The sequence below is a fragment of the Mobula birostris genome, chromosome 28, assembly GCF_030028105.1.
Source record: "Mobula birostris isolate sMobBir1 chromosome 28, sMobBir1.hap1, whole genome shotgun sequence".
Classification (NCBI taxonomy): Eukaryota; Metazoa; Chordata; class Chondrichthyes; order Myliobatiformes; family Myliobatidae; genus Mobula; species Mobula birostris.
The window spans coordinates 12,986,973-13,006,049 of NC_092397.1; the positions used below are offsets into that span (position 1 = coordinate 12,986,973).

Here is a 19,077-nt window from a genome sequence, read left to right on the forward strand (position 1 = left end):
CAGTGGACGCGGAGGCTGGTTGGGTGGTAGGTGAGGACAAGAGGAACCTGGTAGGGTGGCAGGAGGATGGGGTAAGAGCAGACATGTGTGAAATGAAGAGATGAAGTTGAGGGCAGCATTGATGGTGACGGAAGGGAAGCCCCTTTCTGTGAAAAAGGAGGACATCTCCTTCGTTCTGGAATGAAAAGCCTCATCCTGAGAGCAGATGTGGTACAGACAGAGGAATTGAGAGAAGGCGATGGTGTTTTAACAAGTAATAGCGTGGGACAAGGTATAGTCCAGGTGGCTGTAAGAGTCGGTGGGTTTATAATAGACACCGATGGATAAGCTGTCACCAGAGTTAGAGACAGTGAGATCGAGAAAGGGAGGGAGGTGTCGGAAATGGACCAGGTAGGCTTGAGGGCGGGGAGGAAGTTGGAGGCAAGGTTGATGAAATCAACGAGTTCAGTATGGGCACAGGAAGCAGCACCAATGCAGTCATCGATGTAGCGTAGGAAGAGTGTGGGACGGTCACCAGTGTTGGTTTGGAACATAGGACCATAAGACACAGGAGCAGAATTAGGCCATCTGGCCCATTGAGTCTGCTCCTCCATTCAATCATGGTTGATTCTTTTTTTCTCCTCCTCAACCCCAGTTCCCGGCCTCCTCCCTGTAACCTTTGATGCCGTGTCCAATCAAGAACCTATCAATCTCTGCCTTAAATAAACCCAATGACCTGGCCTCCACAGCTTCATGTGGCAACAAATTCCACAAACTCACCACCCTTTGGCTAAAGAAATTTCTCCGCATCTCTGTTTTGAAAGGGCGCCCCTCTATCCTGAGGCTGTGCCCTCTTCTCCTAGACTCTCTCACCATGGGGAACATCCTTTCCACATCTACTCTGTCTAGGCCTTTCAACATTCGAAAGGTTTCAATGAGATCCCCCATCATCCTTCTGAATTCCAGCGAGTACAGACCCAGAGCAATCAAACGTGCCTTGTATGATAACCCTTTCATTCCTGGAATCATCCTTGTGAACCTCCTCTGGACGCTCTCCAATGCCAGCACATCTTTTCGAAGATGAGGGGCCCAAAACCGTTCACAATACTCAAGGTGAGGCCTCACCAGTGCCTTATAAAGCATCACATCCCTGCTCTTGTATTCTAGACCTCTTGAAATGAATTCTAACATGGCATTTGCCTTCCTCACCACTGACTCGACCTGCAAGTTAACCTTTTCAGGATGTTCTGCACAAGGACTCCCAAGGCCCTCTTCATCTCAGATCCCTGGATTTTCTCCCTGTTAAGGAAATAGCCCGCACATTTATTTCTACTACCAAAGTGCATGACCATTTGCCACTTTCCTGCCCATTCTCCTAATCTGTCTAAGTCCTTCTGCATCCTACCTATTCCCTTAACACCACCTACCCTTCCACCAATCTTCATATCATCTGCATACTTGGCAACGAAGCCAGATCTTCCATCATCTAAGTCATTTATACACAGCATAAAAAGAAGCGGTCCCAACACCGACCCCCTGCGGAACGTGGATCACAGACGTCCCACGTAGCCGACAAACAGGCAGCCAGAGCTGGGACCCATGCTAGCGCCTGTGGCTGCACCCTTTGGGAGTAGCCAAGGGAGAAATTATTTAGAGTGGGGACAAGTTCCGCCAGGCGGAGGAGAGCGGTGGTGGAGGGGAACTGGTTGGGTCTGGTGTACAGAAGGAAAGGGAGAGCTTCGAGGCCTTCCTGACGAGGGATGGACGTGTGTAGGGACTGGACATTCACAGTGAAAATAAGATGATGGGGGGGCCAGGGGGCCTGAAATCATTGAAAAGATCCAGAGCACGTGAAGTGTCACGGGTGTAAGTAGGAAGGGACTGAAGGTAGGAAGGGGGGATAAAACAGAGTCGAGGTATGCAGATACGAGTTCAGAGGGGCAGAGTCAAGCTGAGACAATGGGTCTACCTGGACAGGCAGGTTTGTGGATCTTGGGTAGGGGGCAGAAACAGGAGGCGTGATGAGTGAACTATGAGGCTGGTGGCGGTGGATGGGAGGTCCCCAGAGTCAATAAGGTTGGTGATGGTGGGGGAGACAACGGCCTGGTGCTCCTTAGTGGGGTCCCGTTCGAGGGACAAGTAAGAGGAGGTGTCTGAGAGATGGCGCTGGGGCTCAGCAAGGTAGAAGTCTGTCCACCAGACTACTACAGACTACCCGAACCCTAACCCTTTGATAATTGACTGCCTTAGTATTCACCCCCTTTAATATAACACACCAAATCATCACTGGTGCAGCCAATTGGTTTTCAAAGTCACATAACTAGTTAAATGGAGATCTGTTTTTGGAGACCTATGTGCATTCAAGGTGGTTCAATTGATTGTAGTTAAAATACACTTGTATCTGGAAGGTCCAACTTTGCTGGTGAGTCAGTATCCTGGCAAAAATTACACCACACAGACAAAAGAACACTCCAAGCAACTCTGCAGAAATGTTATTGAAAAGCAGAAGTCAGGAGATGGATACAACAATATTTCCAGGTCACTGACTATCCCTTGGAGTACAGTTAATTCAATCATCAAGAAATGGAAAGAATATGGCACGGCTGTAAATCTGCCCAGAGCAGGCCGTCCTCAAATACTGAGTGCAAGAAAGGAACTAGAGAGGGAGGCCGCCAAGAGACCTGTGACAACTCTGGAGGAGTTACAAGCTTCAGTGGTGGAGATGGGAGAGACTGTATATACAACAACTGTTGCCCGGGTGCTTCACCAGTCACAGCTTTATGGGGGAGTGGCAAAGATAAAGCCACTGTTGAAAAAATTTGACATGAAATCTTGGCTAGAGTTTGCCAGAAGGCATGTGGGAGACTCTGAAGTCAGCTGGAAGGTGGTTCTGTGGTCTGATGTGACCAAAATTGAGCCTTTTGGCCATCAGACAAAGCACTATATTTGGTGTAAGCCAAACACCGCATATCATCAGAAACACACCATCCCTACCGTGAAGCACGGTGGTGGCTGCATCATGCTGTGGGGATGCTTCACTGCAGCAGGCCCTGGAAGGCTTGTGAAGGTCGAGGGTAAAATGAATGCAGCAAAATACAGGGAAATCCTGGAGGAAAACCTGATGCAGTCTGCAAGAGAACTGCGGCTTAGGGCAAAGTTGGTTTCCCAGCAAGACAATGACCTCAAGCAGAAAGCCAAATCTATACAGGTATGGCTTAAAAACATCAAAGTTAATGTCCTGGTGTGGCTACGTCAGACCCAGACCTCAATCCAATGGAGACTTGGTGGCTGGACTTGGAAAGAGCTGTTCACTCACGATCCCCATGCAATCCCCAAACCAAAAGCCATGGATGAACCAAGAGGTACGTCGTCTGCTGAAGGCTAGATCTGTGGCATTCAAGGTTGGTGACCCAGGCCTGCACCAGAAAACCAGGTATCACTTGTGGAGGGCTATTTTAAGGGCGAAGAGACAATTTCGAGTAAGGTTGGAGGCGACACCGCATGTACGATAACTCTGGCAGGGTTTGCAAGACATTACTTCCAACGAAGCAAAAGCCGATCGCATGAATGGCAACGATGCTTCACTACCAGATAATCTCAACGCCTTCTATGCCCGCTTTGAAAGGGTGAATATAACTACAGCTGTGAAGATCCCTGCTGCACCCGGTGACCCTGTAATCTCCGTCTCAGAGGCTGATGTCAGGCTGTCTTTAAAGAGAGTGAACCCTCGCAAGGCGGAAGGTCCCGATGGAGTACCTGGTAAGGCTCTGAAAACCTGTGCCAACCAACTGGCAGGAGTATTCAAGGACATTTTCAACCTCTCACTGTTACAGGCAGAAGTTCCCACTTGCTTCAAAAAGGCAACAATTATACCAGTGCCTAAGAAGAATAATATGAGCTGCCTTAATGACTATGACCCAGTAGCACTCACATCGACAGTAATGAAATGCTTTGAGAGACTGGTAAAGACTAGACTGAACTCCTGCCTCAGCAAGGACCTGGACCCATTGTAATTTGCTTATCACCACAACAGGTCAACGACAGACGCAATCTCAATGGCTCTTCACACGGCTTTAGACCACCTGGACAACACAAACACCTACGTCAGGATGCTGTTCATCGACTATAGCTCAGCATTTAATACCATCATTCCCACAATCCTGATTGAGAAGTTGCAGAACCTGGGCCTCTGTACCTCCCTCTGCAATTGGATCCTCGACTTCCTAACCGGAAGACCACAATCTGTGCAGATTGGTGATAACATCTCCTCCTCGCTGACGATCAACACTGGTGCACCTCAGGGGTGTGTGCTTAGCCCACTGCTCTACTCTCTCTATACCCATGGCTATGTGGCTAGGCATAGCTCAAATACCATCTATAAATTTGCTAATAATACAACCATTGTTGGTAGAATCTCAGGTGGAGGTGAGAGGGTGTACAGGAGTGAGATATGCCAACTAGTGGAGTGGTGTCGCAGCAACGTCCTGGCACTCAGCATTAATCCGTAAGACGAAAGAGCTGATTGTGGACTTCAGGAAGGGTAAGATGAAAGAACACATACCAATCCTCGTAGAGGGATCAGAAGTGGAGAGAGTGAGCAGTTTCAAGTTCCTGGGTGTCAAGACCTCTGAGGTTCCAACATACCGATGCAGTTATAAAGAAGGCAAGACAGTGACTATACTTCATTACGGGTTTGAGGAGATTTGGTATGACAACAAATACACTCAAAAACTTCTATAGATGTACCGTGGAGAGCATTCTGACAGGCTGCATCACTGTCTGGTATGGGGGGCGGGGGGCTACTGCACAGGACCGAAAGAAGCTGCAGAGGGTTGTAAATCTAGTCAGCTCCATCTTGGGTACTAGCCTACAAACTACCCAGGACATCTTCAGGGAGCGGTGTCTCAGAAAGGCAGCATCCATTATTAAGGACCTCCAGCACCCAGGACATGCCCTTTTCTCACTGTTACCATCAGGGAGGAGGTACAGAAGCCTGAAGGCACACACTCAACGATTCAGGAACAGCTTCTTCCCTCTGCCATCCGATTCCTAAATGGACATTGAATCCTACCACACTTTTTAAAATATATATTATTTCTGTTCTTGTACAATTCTTAATCTATTTAATGTACATATACTGTGATTGATTTACTTTTTTAATATTATGTATTGCATTGAACTGCTGCTGCTAAGTAAACAAATTTCATGACACATGCCGCTGATAATAAGCCTGATTCCGATCTGACAGAGCTTGAACAGTTTTGTAAAGAAGAATGGGGAAATATTGCAGATGTGCAAAGCTGATAGAGACCTACCCACACAGACTCAAGGCTGTAATTGCTGCCAAAGGTGCATCTACTAAATACTGACTTGAAGCGGGGAATACTTATGCAATCAGTTACTTTGTGTTTAACAATTGTAATGAATTTCAACCAATTTGTCGAGTCTTTTCTGTTGATCAGTGTCAAAAAAGCCAAATTAAATCCACTGTGATTCCATATCGTAAACAATAAAACATGAAAACTTCCGGGGGAGGCGGTGAATTCTTGTTAGAGGCACTGAAAGGGTCTGTCACTGTATAACACCGGTTACGGTACCGGTGGGGACGGGCCTGTCGCTGTGTGACACCGGGGTACGGTACCGGTGGGGACGGGTCTGTCACTGTGTAACACCGGGGTACGGTACCGGTGGGGACGGGTCTGTCACTGTATAACACCGGTTACGGTACCGGTGGGGACGGGCCTGTCGCTGTGTGACACCGGGATACAGTACCGGTGGGGACGGGTCTGTCACTGTGTGACACCGGGGTACGGTACCGGTGGGGACGGGTCTGTCACTGTGTGACACCGGGGTACGGTACCGGTGGGGACGGGTCTGTCACTATGTGACACCGGGGTATGGTACCGGTGGGGACGGGTCTGTCACTATGTGACACCGGGGTATGGTACCGGTGCGGACGGGTCTGTCACTGTGTAAAACCGGGGTACGGTACCGGTGGGGACGGGTCTGTCACTGTGTGACACCGGGTTACGGTACCGGTGGGGACGGATCTGTCACTGTATAACACCGGGGTACAGTACCGGTGAGGACGGGTCTGTCACTGTGTGACACCGGGGTACAGTACCGGTGGGTACGGGTCTGTCACCGTGTGACACCGGGATACGGTACCGGTGGGGACGGGTCTGTCACTGTGTGACACCGGGGTACGGTACCGGTGGGGACGGGTCTGTCACTGAATAACACCGGGGTACGGTACCGGTGGGGACGGATCTGTCACTGTATAACGCCGGAGTACGGTACCGGTGGGGACAGGTCTGTCACTGTGTAACACCGGGGTACGGTACCGGTGGGGACGGGTCTGTCACTGTATAACACCGGGGTACGGTACCGGTGGGGACGGGTCTGTCACTATAAACACTGGGGTACGGTACCGGTGGGGACGGGTCTGTCACTATAAACACTGGGGTACAGTACGGGCGGAGACGGGTCCACTCCCTTATTTCTGCTCTGACTGATATCTTTCTCACGGTTTAGAATGGATCTGTGTCTCCGAGCATCCTTCCCAGCCACATTGCGGGGGCTCTCGGTGAGGACAAGGTCGACACTGGACCCGGCGCCGGGGAGGCTGGGCAAGGCCAAGGGGCGGACTTACCCCGCTGTAGGAAGTTGCTGATGGCCTGCTCTCTGCAGAGCCGGGCGCTGCTGCACTCGTAGAACAGGCAAAGGAGGAGGTCGAGCAGCGTCTCCTGGCTTATTCTCGGATCGGCCTGGGCATCCGCAGCCGCGCCCCAGGCCATCAGCCGCTCCAGCTGCCTCAGCCTCTGCTCCGGAGACACCGTCCCGACACTCGGCGCGCCGCTCTCGTCACCTTTCCCCGACCCTCCGTCCATCGGGTCGTCCCTTTCCCTCGACTCTCTCACCACGCCTCGAATCCGTGATTCCCGCCCCCTCCCTTCTCTATCCACTTTATTTTTGTTTCTGTCTTCCTCTGGTTCCACCTTCCAGTCGATTTTTGCCTTCCGTGTACCCTTCCCTTCTGCCTCCTCTCTCCTCCCTACCCCCTTCTTCTGTTTCACCACTTCCTCCTGACTTCCTACTCCTCCTTCTCTCCTCTCTTGTTCTTCTCCCTCCTCTCCCCTCCCTCTTCTATTCCTCTATTCCTCCCTCCCCTCTCTAACCTCTTCCTTTTTCCCTCCCGTCTGTATGTGTTCTCCCTCCTCACGCCTACCTGTTCCTGTTTTCCTCTCTACCCTCCCTCCAATGTGTTTTTTTTTAACCTCCCTCTCTCCCCGTCCCTCCCCTTTCTCTTCCCGTGTTTCCTTCCCCCACTCACCTGTCAGACACCGCGACCAATCCCTGCCCCGGTTCGGGCGCCTGTGAATGCTCCTCCCATTTCTAAGTCAAGCTGTTTCTTCCCCCTCAGGTACCGAGCTGTGAACTCAGTCCCTTTCCGCGGGAGGGGTGGGGGGGGGTCACCGCGCTTGGGCACGGGGGGAGCGAGACGCCTCTACTTGGCCTTGGAGGGCACTGTGTGCCCCTGGACACAGTGTCCTCCGGGATCCGGGGGTTACATTTTACAGTGGTACCGGGTCAGGGGCCACAGGTCAAGGTTGTAGATTCCTTTATCGTGCGGTTCACTTTGGTACCGGCTCAGAGGATATATAGGTCAAGGTTACGGATCCCTCGACATGCGGGTTCACTCTGGCACTGCATCGGAATACTCACAGTGGGTGTGGGGTACGAATGAACTAGTGCACGGGGTCAAAGGGCATGCCTCAGGGAGCAAGGCCGTGGTGCAATTTCTCTGGAAACTGGGTCTGGGTCAGAGGTCAGTCGGTAAAGACGTCTTGGGATTCGGGACAGCGGGGTTAGGTCTGTGCCCTGTCACTATTTTTGACACCTCCCACTGCCCGAGAGCTTGTTGGATCGCCTTCATCCTTCGCCCTAATTCCGACTGAACTGCCCGTATAAGAGATTCCGCAGACGCTGGAAATCTTGAGCAACACACACAAAATGTTGAAGGAACTCAGAAAGTCAGGCAGCATCGTCTGGAGAGAAGCGGACCGCTGACGTTTCCGACCGAGACCCTTCCTCAGGACTTGCTGAGTTCCTCCAACATATGCGTGTTTGTGGAACTAGGTATTTCTTGCTCCCGCGTTTCTAATTTCCCGTCCCTCTCACTCCTCGTCTTTTTCTCGCTCTTCCCCTCTCGCTCCAGCACCCAACCTTTAGGTTCCGCGCACAAACCACTTGCGGGTCTCGGCCTGAAACGTCGACTGCACCTCTTCCTACAGATGCTGCCTGGCCTGCTGCGTTCACCAGCAACTTTGATGTGTGTTGCTTGAATTTCCAGCAACTGCAGAATTCCTGTTGTTTACTCCCTCACACTCGCTATTGCCAACCAGGCGATGGCGGACGAAACATCCCAGAATCCCTCGCGACCTGAAAGCCCTCTATTTAAATGCATGAGTGAGGACGACAATCTTCCACTATACAAAGAGTGGTGGGGATGGGGGGTGCAGTCTACAGCCGACCCCTCCTCCACGACATGACGACCCAAAGCAATTTCCAAACGTCTGAAACGCAGTCGCCCTTGTAATTTTAGGAAATAATCTCCCAGTCTGCACACAGCAAGATCCCAAAGACATGCTCATCCCGGGACGCACTTCCTACACAGACCACCCCCTGTCCCCACACACGCACACACACACCGGGCAGAGGGGTGATGATGGGGTGGGGAAAAGTGTGGCGGGAGATGATGGGAAATGGATGGGGATGATGTGGAGGGAGATGGGACAGGGGTTGCAGATAGGAAGGGGAAAGAAGACGGGTTGGGGACGGGGAGAGGATGGGGTGGGCGAGGTATATGGGTTGGGGATAAGGGGAGGGGGCTGGAGAAGAGAGGGAGAGGGATCAGAGGATAGGAGGGTCAGAGGAATAGGGCAGTTCTTGGGGGAGAAGACGGGAAGGTGAGAGGTGGGAGAGGATTTGGGGATAGGAGGGAGAGAGAAAACGGGATGGGGATAGGTGAGAGAGGATTATGTGGGAGAGGATTTGAGGATAGGAGGAAGAGAGAAGACGGATAGGGAGGGGTTGGGGGTAGGAACGAGATAAGACGGGATGGGGAGAGGTGGGAGAAGGTTTGAGGTAGAAGGGAGAGAGAGAAGACGGGATGGGGAGAGGGGAGAAGGATTGGGGGTAGAGGGGAGAGAGAAGACGGGATGGGGAGAGGGGAGAGATAAGACGGGATGGGGAGAGGTGGGAGAAGGTTTGGGGTAGAGGGGAGAAAGAAGACGGGATGGGGAGAGTTGGGAGAAGGTTTGGGGGTAGAAGGGAGAGAGAAAACGGGATGGGGAGAGGTGGGAGAAGGTTTGGGGGTAGGAACGGGATAAGACGGGATGGGGAGAGGGTTTGGGGGTAGGAACAAGAGAAGATGGGTTGGGGAGAGTTGGGAGAAGGTTTGGGGTAGAAGGGAGAAAAGACGGGATGGGGAGAGGTGGGAGAAGGTTTGGGGGTAGGAACGGGATAAGACGGGATGGGGAGAGGGTTTGGGGGTAGGAACAAGAGAAGATGGGTTGGGGAGAGTTGGGAGAAGGTTTGGGGTAGAAGGGAGAAAAGACGGGATGGGGAGAGGTGGGAGAAGGTTTGGGTTAGAAGGGAAAGGTGGGAGAAGGTTTGGGGTAGAAGGGAGAGAAGACGGGTTGGGGAAAGGTGGGAGAAGGTTTGGGGTAGAAGAGAGAGAGAAGACGGGATGGGGAGAGGTGGGAGAAGGTTTAGGGATAGGAACGAGATAAGACGGGATGGGGAGAGGGTTTGGGGGTAGGAACAAGAGATAAGACGGGTTGGGGAGAGTTGGGAGAAGGTTTGGGGTAGAAGGGAGAGATAAGACGGGATGGGGAGAGTTGGGAGAAGGTTTGGGGGTAGAAGGGAGAGATGACGGGATGGGGAGAGGTGGGAGAAGGTTTGGGGATAGGAACGAGACAAGACGGGATGGGGAAAGGGTTCTGGTGTTGCTCTGTCACGACTCTCTAGCGCCACCTGGTGAAATGCCCAGGTGTGACAATGTTCCTGCGGACTGGGTCGATCCACCCCTCCGGACTCCCTGTAGTCAGTGGTCACTGGGGGAGAATGAACCCCAAACTCTGTGCCCCTGGGCATCACAGATTCCTCCGTCGTTCCAGATATATCACCCGTGTACGTCTCAGCCACCCTACCTCAGAGTCAGAACACTTTAATTCAAATGTAAACTCTTTTCTTTTCAAATCTTTTTATTGTTATATTATACAAAAGAAATAACACGAGTACATTGAAGTAACAACACTTACAATGTCTCAAAAAGACATTATCTTAAAGGTTGAAAAAAATAGTGATAACAAAAAAAAACCTACTAAGCAGAAAAAGTGAGAAAAAAAATCAAATGTAAAACTCACACACTTAATTTCTTAGGGATAAGATGTGTGAGCATTTGAAAATTATGAGCTAATTGGGGAGAGCCAGCATGGCTTTGTGCGGGGCAGGTCGTGCCTTAACAACTTGATTGAGCATTTTGACAAGGCAACGAGAGAGATTGATGAGGGTAGGGCAGAGGATGTTGTCTACGCTGATTTTAGTAAGGCGTTTGACAAAGTCCCTCATGGGAGGCTCATCCGGAAGACTGGGATTCACGGGATCCGCGGCAAATTGGCAGTTTGGGTTCAGAACTGGCTTGCATTTAGAGACAGAGGGTACTGGTTGAACAGACTTACTCGAGCTGAAGGTCTGTACTTTGTGGCATTCCTCAGGGATCTGTTCTGGGACCTCTAATATTTGTGATGTATATAAATGACCTGGATGACAATGTAGATGGGTGGGTTAGTAAGTTTGTGGATGATTCCAAGATTGGTGGAGTTGTGGATAGTGTAGAAGACCGGCAAAGAATACAGCACGACGTAGATCAGTTGAAGATATGGGCAGAGAAATGGCAGATGGAGTTTAACCCAAATACATGTGAGATGTTGCACCTTGGCAGGGCAAGTCCCTTAACAATGTTGCTGAGCAGAGATCTTGGGGTCCAATTTCATAGCTCCTTAAAAGTGGCTACACAGATCGATAAGATGGTTAAGAAGGCTTGTGGAATGCTTGTTTTTATTAGTCGAGGTATTGAGTTCAAAAGTCAAGAGATTAAGTTGCAACTTTATAAAACTCTAGATTTCTAAAATGGACGTCCCACTGTAGAAAGGCTGTTGAGGCTTTGGAGAGGGTGCAGAAGAGGTTTACCAGGATGCTGCCTGGTTTAGGGGGCATGAGAGGTTGGATAAATTTGGGTTGTTTTCTCTGGAGTGCCGGAGACTGAGGGGAGATCTGATAGAAGTTTATAAGATTATGAGAGGCTTAGATAGAGTGGACAGGGAGTATCTGTTTCCCAGCGTTGAAATGTCTCATACCAGAGGGAGTGCATTGAAGCCGAGAGGAGGTAGGTTCAAAGGGGGATATTAGAGGTAAGGTTTTCACTTGGAGAGTGGTACATTCGAGGCTTTTAAGGGACATTTGGATACGCACATGGATGTGAGGAAGACGGAGGGATGTGGACATGATGTAGGTAGGAGGGATGAGGTTTTGGATTTTACTTGCTTTTTAGCTGGTTCAACATAACATTATGGGCCGAATGGCCTGTTCCTGTGCTGTACTCTCCTATGTTCTATGTAGCCCAGGCCAAGCTCCACAGTGGGTGAGGGGCAGCGAGGAGAGGTGCTGAGGGAGGGTGGGTGGGTACGGGAGAGGGGGAGGGGAAGAGGGTTTCAGGGGTAGAAGGGAGAGAAAACGGGATGGGGAGAGGGCTTGGGGGTAGAAGGGAGAGAGAAAAGGGGATGGGGAGAGGTGAGAGAGGGTTTAGGGATAGGAACGAGAGATATGGGATGGGGAGAGGTGGAAGAGGGTTTGGGGGTGGAAGGAAGAGAGAAGACAGGATGGGGAGAGGTGGGAGAGGAATGAGAGATTCGGGATGGGGAGAGGATTTGGGGATAGGAATGAGAGAGGTGGGAGAGACTTTGGAGTTTTAGTGGGTGAGGGGGAGATGGTGGGAGGGAGAGGGAGTGGGAGAGAATTTGACTGAAATGCAAAAGGCGCTAAGAAGTCTTAGCAGAGTGGGTGTGGAGAGGACGTGTCCTTTTGTGGGAGAATTCAGTGTTCGAAGGGTTCACTCGATAAGTCAGAGAACTGCAAAATGAAACAAGTGTTTGGGACTCACTTCCTGAAGGGCAGGCTGAAAAAGAATCCCTGGATAACTTTAAAAGGGGGAGGCAGATAGAGTCTTGTCAAGTGAGGGAGGTGAAAGATCATGGGTGGGGGGGGGGGTCATCTGGAACAAAGTAAAGAATAAACTTTATTAGAGAGGGTGCTGAGAGTTACCAAGATGCTGCGTGGATTGGAGACCATTTCTTACGAGGATGGGTTTAGCGAAGGAGGATGAGAGGTCACTATATAGAAGTGCGTACGATTATAAGAGGATTGAAATGGGGAGCCAGCGCCTTTTTCCTGGGGCAGAAATGGCTAATATGGGGGGGGGCATAATTTTAAGGTGTTTGGAGGAAATTATCCAGCTTTGCCAGAGATAGGATTTTTTACACAGCGAGTGGATGCCCTGCCAGGGGTGGTGGTAGAGGAGGATACAATAGGGACATTTAAGGGACTTAGATAGGCACGTGGATGACAGAAAAATGGAGGATTATAGCCTATTTTTATTGTTTTTAATAGGCCCTTCCAGCTCTTTGAGCTGCACCGCTCAGCCCAGCAAACACCGACTTAGTCCCAGCCTAATCAGAGGACAATTTACAATGACCAATTAGCCTACCAATTGACAGGTCTTTGGACTGTGGGAGGAAACCAGAGCACCCAGAGGAAACCCACGCAGTTATGGGGAGAATGTGTAAACTCCTTACGGGCAGCAGCAGAAACTGGGCTCTGATCAGTGATCGTCGGTGCTGTAATGCGATGTGCTCAGCTGCTACAATATCTAAGTAAACTCACCCAACGTGGGGCTCGAACCCAATGGTCCCCTAGTGCGATAGGATGGACTCGTGACCTCCTAATCTACCTCATTATGATCTTCCACCTTATCGTTTACCTGCTCTGCACTTTCTCTGTCGCTGGTACACTTTATTCTGCATTGTTATTGTTTTACCTGTGCTACCTCAATGCACTGATATGATGCAATGATCTGTAATGAACAGTATGTATGTCTTTGGCTCTTTGTATATGTGACAATAACACACCTTCATAAATCAAAGTATTGAGTACAAGACGTGGGATGTGATGTAAGTTGTACAAGACATTGCTGAGGCCTAACTGGGAGTATTGTGAGCAGTTTTGGCCACCTACCTACAGGAAAGATGTAAGTAAGGTTGAAAGAGTGCAGAAAAAATTTACAAGGATGTTGCTGGGTCTGGAGGACCTGAGTTATAAGGAAAGGTTGAACAGGTTAGGACTTCATTCCTTGGAACATAGAAGGTTGAGGGGAGATTTGATAGAGGTACACAAAATTCTGAGGGGTATAGATAGGGTAGATGCAACCAGGCTTTTCCCACTGAGATTGGGTGGGACTACAACCGGAGGTCACGGGGTGAGGGTGAAAGGTGAAAAGTTTAAGGGGAACATGAGGGTGGTGAGAGTGTGGGACGAGCTGTCAGCACAGGCGGTGCACGCAAGCTCGATTTCAACGTTTAAGGGAAGTTTGGATGGCGGGGGATTGGAGGGCTACGGTCCCAGTGCAGGTCGACGGGAAAAGGCAGTTTAAATGGTTCGGCATGGAGTGGCCTGTCTCTGTGCTGTGTTTTTCTTTACTCTTAAAACCTACTAGTGCAGTGCACATGTGCAACGACCTCCCCGAGGAAGCAATAATTAACAACTTACTTATCGAGCACTTTTTATACAATGTAGTTCGAAGTACTTTACAATAGGATAAAATGCCAACATAATGATAAAGACAAAATGATATTAGATAGTAGATAGGTTAAATACATAGGTTTTGAGCTGGCATTTAAATGTCAAATGAGCCTGCATCCCTTGTAGTTTTGGGTATTGAGTTCCACGGTTTAGGAGAGTAGTTCAAGAAGAAAGCTGAGCTACCCACCAGTTTTCTTTCGTGGGACCAGAAGTCTGCTCTGCCATTCCATCATGGCTGATTTATTATCCCTCTCAATCCCATTCCGCTGCCTTCTCCCTGCACCTTTGACATGCTGACTATCGACCTCTGCTTTAAATATACTCAGTGACTTGTTCTCCACAGCTGTCACTCATCTCTGCCTAAAGAAACTCCCCCCTCATCATTGTTCAAAACGGATGCCCCTCTGCACTGAGGCTGTGGCCCTAGACTCCCTCACGATAGTGAACATCCTCTCCAACTCCACTCTAATCGGGGCCTTACAATATTCCACAGATTTCAATGAGATCCCACCCTTCATTCTTCTAAACTCCATTGAGCTATTAAATGCTACTCGTACATTAACCCTTTCATTCCCAGAAGCATTCTTGTGAACATCCTCTGGACCCTCTCTAATGCCAGCACATCCTTTTTTATATAAGAGGCCCAAAACTGCTCACGATACTCCCAAATGCAGTCGGACCAATGCTTTGTAAAGCCTCAGCAATACATCCTTGATCCTATATTCCAGTCTGCTCAAAGTGAATGCTAACATAGCATTTGCCTTCCTTACCACTGACTCAACCTGTAAGTTAACCTTTAGGGAATCCTTCACAAAGATTCCCGAGTCCCCTTGCACCTCTGATTTTTAATTTTTCTCTCCCTTTAGAAACTAGTCTACACCTTTATTTTTACCAAAGTGCATGGCTATACACTTCCCCACACTATATTTCATCTGCCGTTTCTTTACCCGTTCTGACTCCCTGCTTTCTCAACACTACCTGCCCCTGCACCTATCATCTGCAAGTGTAGCCACTAAGCCATCAATTCCGTCAACCAAACCATTGACATATAACATGAAAAGAAGTGGTCCCAATCTGACCCTGTGGAACACCACTAGTCACTGGCAGCCAACCAGAAAAGTCCCTCCTTTATTCCCACTCTTTGCCTCCTGCCAGTCAGCCCATCCTTTCTCCATGCTGGTATATTTCCTGTAATACCATGGGTGCTTACCTTGTTAAGCAACGTCATGTGCGGCAGCTCATGAAAGGCCTTTGGAAAATCCAAGTGAACAACATTCACTGGTTCTCCTTTGTCTATCCTGCCTGTTATCTCCTCAAATAATTTCAACAGATTTGCCAGGCAAGATTTTCCCTCAGGGAAACCATGCTGACTTTGGCATACTTTATCACCTGCCTCCAAGCACCCCAAACCCTCATTCCTCAATAATGGACTCCAACATCTTCCCAACCACTGCAGTCAGGCTAACTGGCCTATAAATTCCTTTCTTCTTCCTTCCTCCCTTAAAGAATGGAGAGACACTTGCAATTTTCCAGTCCCCCAGAATCATTTCAGAACCTAGTGATTATTTAAAGATCATTACAAATGCCTCCACAATCTCTTCAGCTACCTCTTTCAGAACTCTGGGGTGTAATCAATTCTGTCCAATCTACCTTCAGACCTTTCAGCTTCCCAAGCACCTTCTCCTTCTTAATAGCAACTACACTGCTGTCCCCTGATACTCTCATGTTTTTCAGAGATCCGATATCCACCCTCACCTCTTTATAAATCTGAAAAAAAACTTTTCATATCCTTTTACATTATTGGCTAGCTTTCCTTCATATTTCATCTTTTCTCTCCTTATGGCTTTCTGTTGGTCTTAAGCTTCCCAACAACATTTCACAAATTTTGCTATATTATATGCCCTCTCTTTTGCTTTAAGGTGTCTTTTACTCCCTTTGTCAGCTACGGTTGCCTCATCCCTCCTGATGTATCGATCCCGTGCCTTCCAAATTTCTCCTAAAATCTCAGCTATTCTGTTCTGGATGACAGCTGCTCTACTGTCGTCCCTTCTCGTGACCCTTTCCAATCAGCTTTGGCCAACTCCTCTCTCATGCCTCTGTCATTTCCTTTACTCCACTGCAATACTGATACATCTGACTTTGGCTTCTCCCTCTCAAAGTGCAGGGTGATTTTTTTAATCTATTTATCATTTTTTAATGCATGCATTTCTAAATGACAATAAACAAGGACTGAGTGTCCCCATAATCTAATCTAATCTATTATGATCACTGTCTCCTGAGTGTTCCTTTACCTTAAGCTCCCTAATGAAATCTGGGTCATTACATTACACCCAATCAAGAATAGCCTTTCCCCTCGTGAGCTCAACCACAAGCTGCTCTAAAAAGCCATCTTGTAGGCATTCTACAAATTCTCTCTTTTGGGATCCAGCACCAACCTGCCTGCATATTGAAATCCCCCATGAGTATTGTAACATTGCCCTTATTACATGCCTTTTCAGTCTCCCCTTGTAACTTATATCCCACATCCTGGCTATTGTTTGGAGGCTTGTATGTAACTTTTTACCCTTGCAATTTCTTAACTCTACCCACAAGGATTCTACATCTTCCAATCCCATGTCACCTCTTTCTAAGGATTTTATTTCATTTTTTATTAACAATGCCACGCCACCCACTCTGCCTACCTGTCTGTCCTTGCAATACAAGGTGTATTCTTGGAAGCAGAGCTCCCAACTATGATCTTTTTTCAGCCACAACTCAGCGATGTAAATGATGTCATATCTGCCAATCTCCCACTGCAATGAAAGGAAATTCCACTGGATTCCTGATGGGCGTTCATTTAGTGAATCAGATTTAAGGATACTTGTGTCAGGTGTCTCCTGTCTGGTGAAGATTCTCTGTTCACCCCACTTAACCTCTCGGCATAAAGTTATGCCCATCAGCCCATCGACTCTGTGCTTTCCACCAACAGCCCAGTTATACCGATCCAATTTTATCTCCCCCACATTCTCAGCAACTGCCCCCAGATTCTACCCATCACCCGCACACGAGAGGGTTGAGTCAATGAGCCCTCCAACCTAGCCCATCGCTGGGATGTGGGAGGATACCAGAGAACCTGGGGTGGGGGGGGGTGGGGATGATTAAGTCACATGGTTACAGGGAGAACGTGCAAGATCCACACATGCGGAGGCTGGAATTGAACCTGGGCCTCTGGAGATTTGAGACAGCGGCTGCAACCACTGCACCACACTTTACAAAAGTTTCAAGTTTCTACTCCCCCTTCAGAAAACTTTTCTAGTCACTCCTCAAGCCTCAATAAGATGAGAACTTCCTTGTCTTAAAGAACTGGTAAGGGCTGCAACTGCGGGAGACACAAGAGACGGCAGACACTGGAAATCTGGAGCATTCTTGCGGGACAAGGAACAACGGCAGGGCGGCGGGTGGGGGAGAGTGATGGAGCAAGAGCTGGCAGGTGACGTGTGGATCCAGGTGAGGGAGAGGGAGGAAAGACTGGGAATAACGTCAGAAGCTGGGAGGTGACAGGTGAAGGAGACAAAGTGCTGAAGGAGATGGAATCTGATCCAAGGACAATGGAGCAGAGGGTGGGCGATGGGCAGACCGAGAGGGCGAGAGAGGGGAAAGAAGGGGTGATAAGGCCAAGAGGATAATGAAACAATGGGGCAGAGGGGAGTGGTTATCGGAAGAAAAATCAATATTTAGGCTGGAGACTAGCAAAGAGGAATACCAAGTACTACTCTACTAACCTTGACTTCACCCCCAGCTTCTTATATTGACTTTTTCTTTCCAGACCTTATGAAGGGTCTCCCTAGGTGCTCCCCACCCTGCTGACTTCCTCCAGTGCCTCTGTGTGTTGCTTCATGACTGTGACTAGTTCTTTTTAAGCCTTTTACCACTGGGGACCCCGTAAGTCAAGCTTACAGCTGCAAAAGGCTGGCAAGACACGCTGGTACCCAGCAGGAGACGGAGAAGAGGGGTGGGGGAGAACTTAAGGGGACCGTGTCACTGGGGTAGGATATGGGAGGGGCACTGTGCAGCTGAGGACTGAGCAGTTTCGGACACTGCCGGGGGCCGGGGAGTCTCGGACACACTGTTGACGCTGGAAATCCGGTTAACACACAACAAAATGCTGGAGGAACTCAGCAGCTCATCTGTGGAAAGCAAAAAAGTCAGCATTTCAGCTCCAGATCCTCCATCATCGTACTACCAATGTGCCAATCACACAACAGGCACACATGGGAAAGGTGAGCTTTCACAGAACAAGGCCGTTCAGCCCACAATGGTAGTGCCACCTCAAATCCTGTTATGAACTCAACTCTCTGTCTTTGATATATTTAGGATCAGAGCTCAGAAACAGGCACTGCTGCCCAACTTGACCATGCCGAACAAGATTCTTTCCTGAGCTTGCTCCCTGTTCGGCCTGCATCCCGTTCCTACCTGTCTAGCTGCCCGAATATGCTTTCAATACTGCGACTGTACTCACCTCTCACTTGGGGGTACTGTGAGCAGTTTTGGGCCCCCTATCTATGAAAGGATGTGCTGACATTGGAGGGGGTTCAAAGGAGGTTCACGAAGATGATCCTGGGATTGAAAGGCTTGTCATAGGAGGAGCATCTGATGACTCTGGGTCTCTGCTCGCTGAGATTCAGAAGAATGGGAGGTGGCCTCATTGAAACCTTTTAGAAAGTCGATTAAGAGTGGATGTTTCCGATGGTGGGGGAGTCTAAGACCAGAGGACACAGCCTCAGAATAGAGGGATGTCCATTCAGAAGGGAGACGAGGAGGAATTTGGCTAGAGAGTGGTGAATCTGTCTGGGCGGCTGTAGAGGCTAAGTCTTTGGGAATATTTAAGGCAGAGATTGGTAGCTTCTTGATTAGTCAGGGCATGAAGGGATATGGAGAGAAGGCAGGAGATTGAGGTTGAGGGGGAGAATAGATCGGCCATGATGAAATGGTGGAGCAGACTCGATGGGCCAAATGGCCTAATTCTGCTTCTACATCTTACGGCCTTATTTCTTCTGGTTACTCGTTCCGACACTCAGAATGTGTAGAAAACTGTTGCCCCTCAACTCCAGTTAAATCTTTCCTCCCTCTACTTGAACCTACGCCCTCTAGACTCCCCTCCCCTGACGGGGAAGGAAAAGAGGACTTCCCTTACAAACG

The 19,077-nt window shown here is 49.3% G+C and overlaps 1 protein-coding gene across 1 annotated transcript in view; it reads right to left on the reverse strand.

Annotated features, from left to right (window-relative positions):
* Window positions 1–7,041, reverse strand: part of LOC140188933 (serine/threonine-protein kinase MRCK alpha-like) — a 117,611-nt gene extending 110,570 nt beyond the window's left edge. Inside the window, 1 exon segment of the mRNA XM_072245584.1 lies at window positions 6,632–7,041. Coding sequence (XP_072101685.1) covers window positions 6,632–6,869 — 238 coding nt within the window. The 5' untranslated portion in view covers window positions 6,870–7,041.
* Between the last annotated feature and the right edge of the window lie 12,036 nt (window positions 7,042–19,077).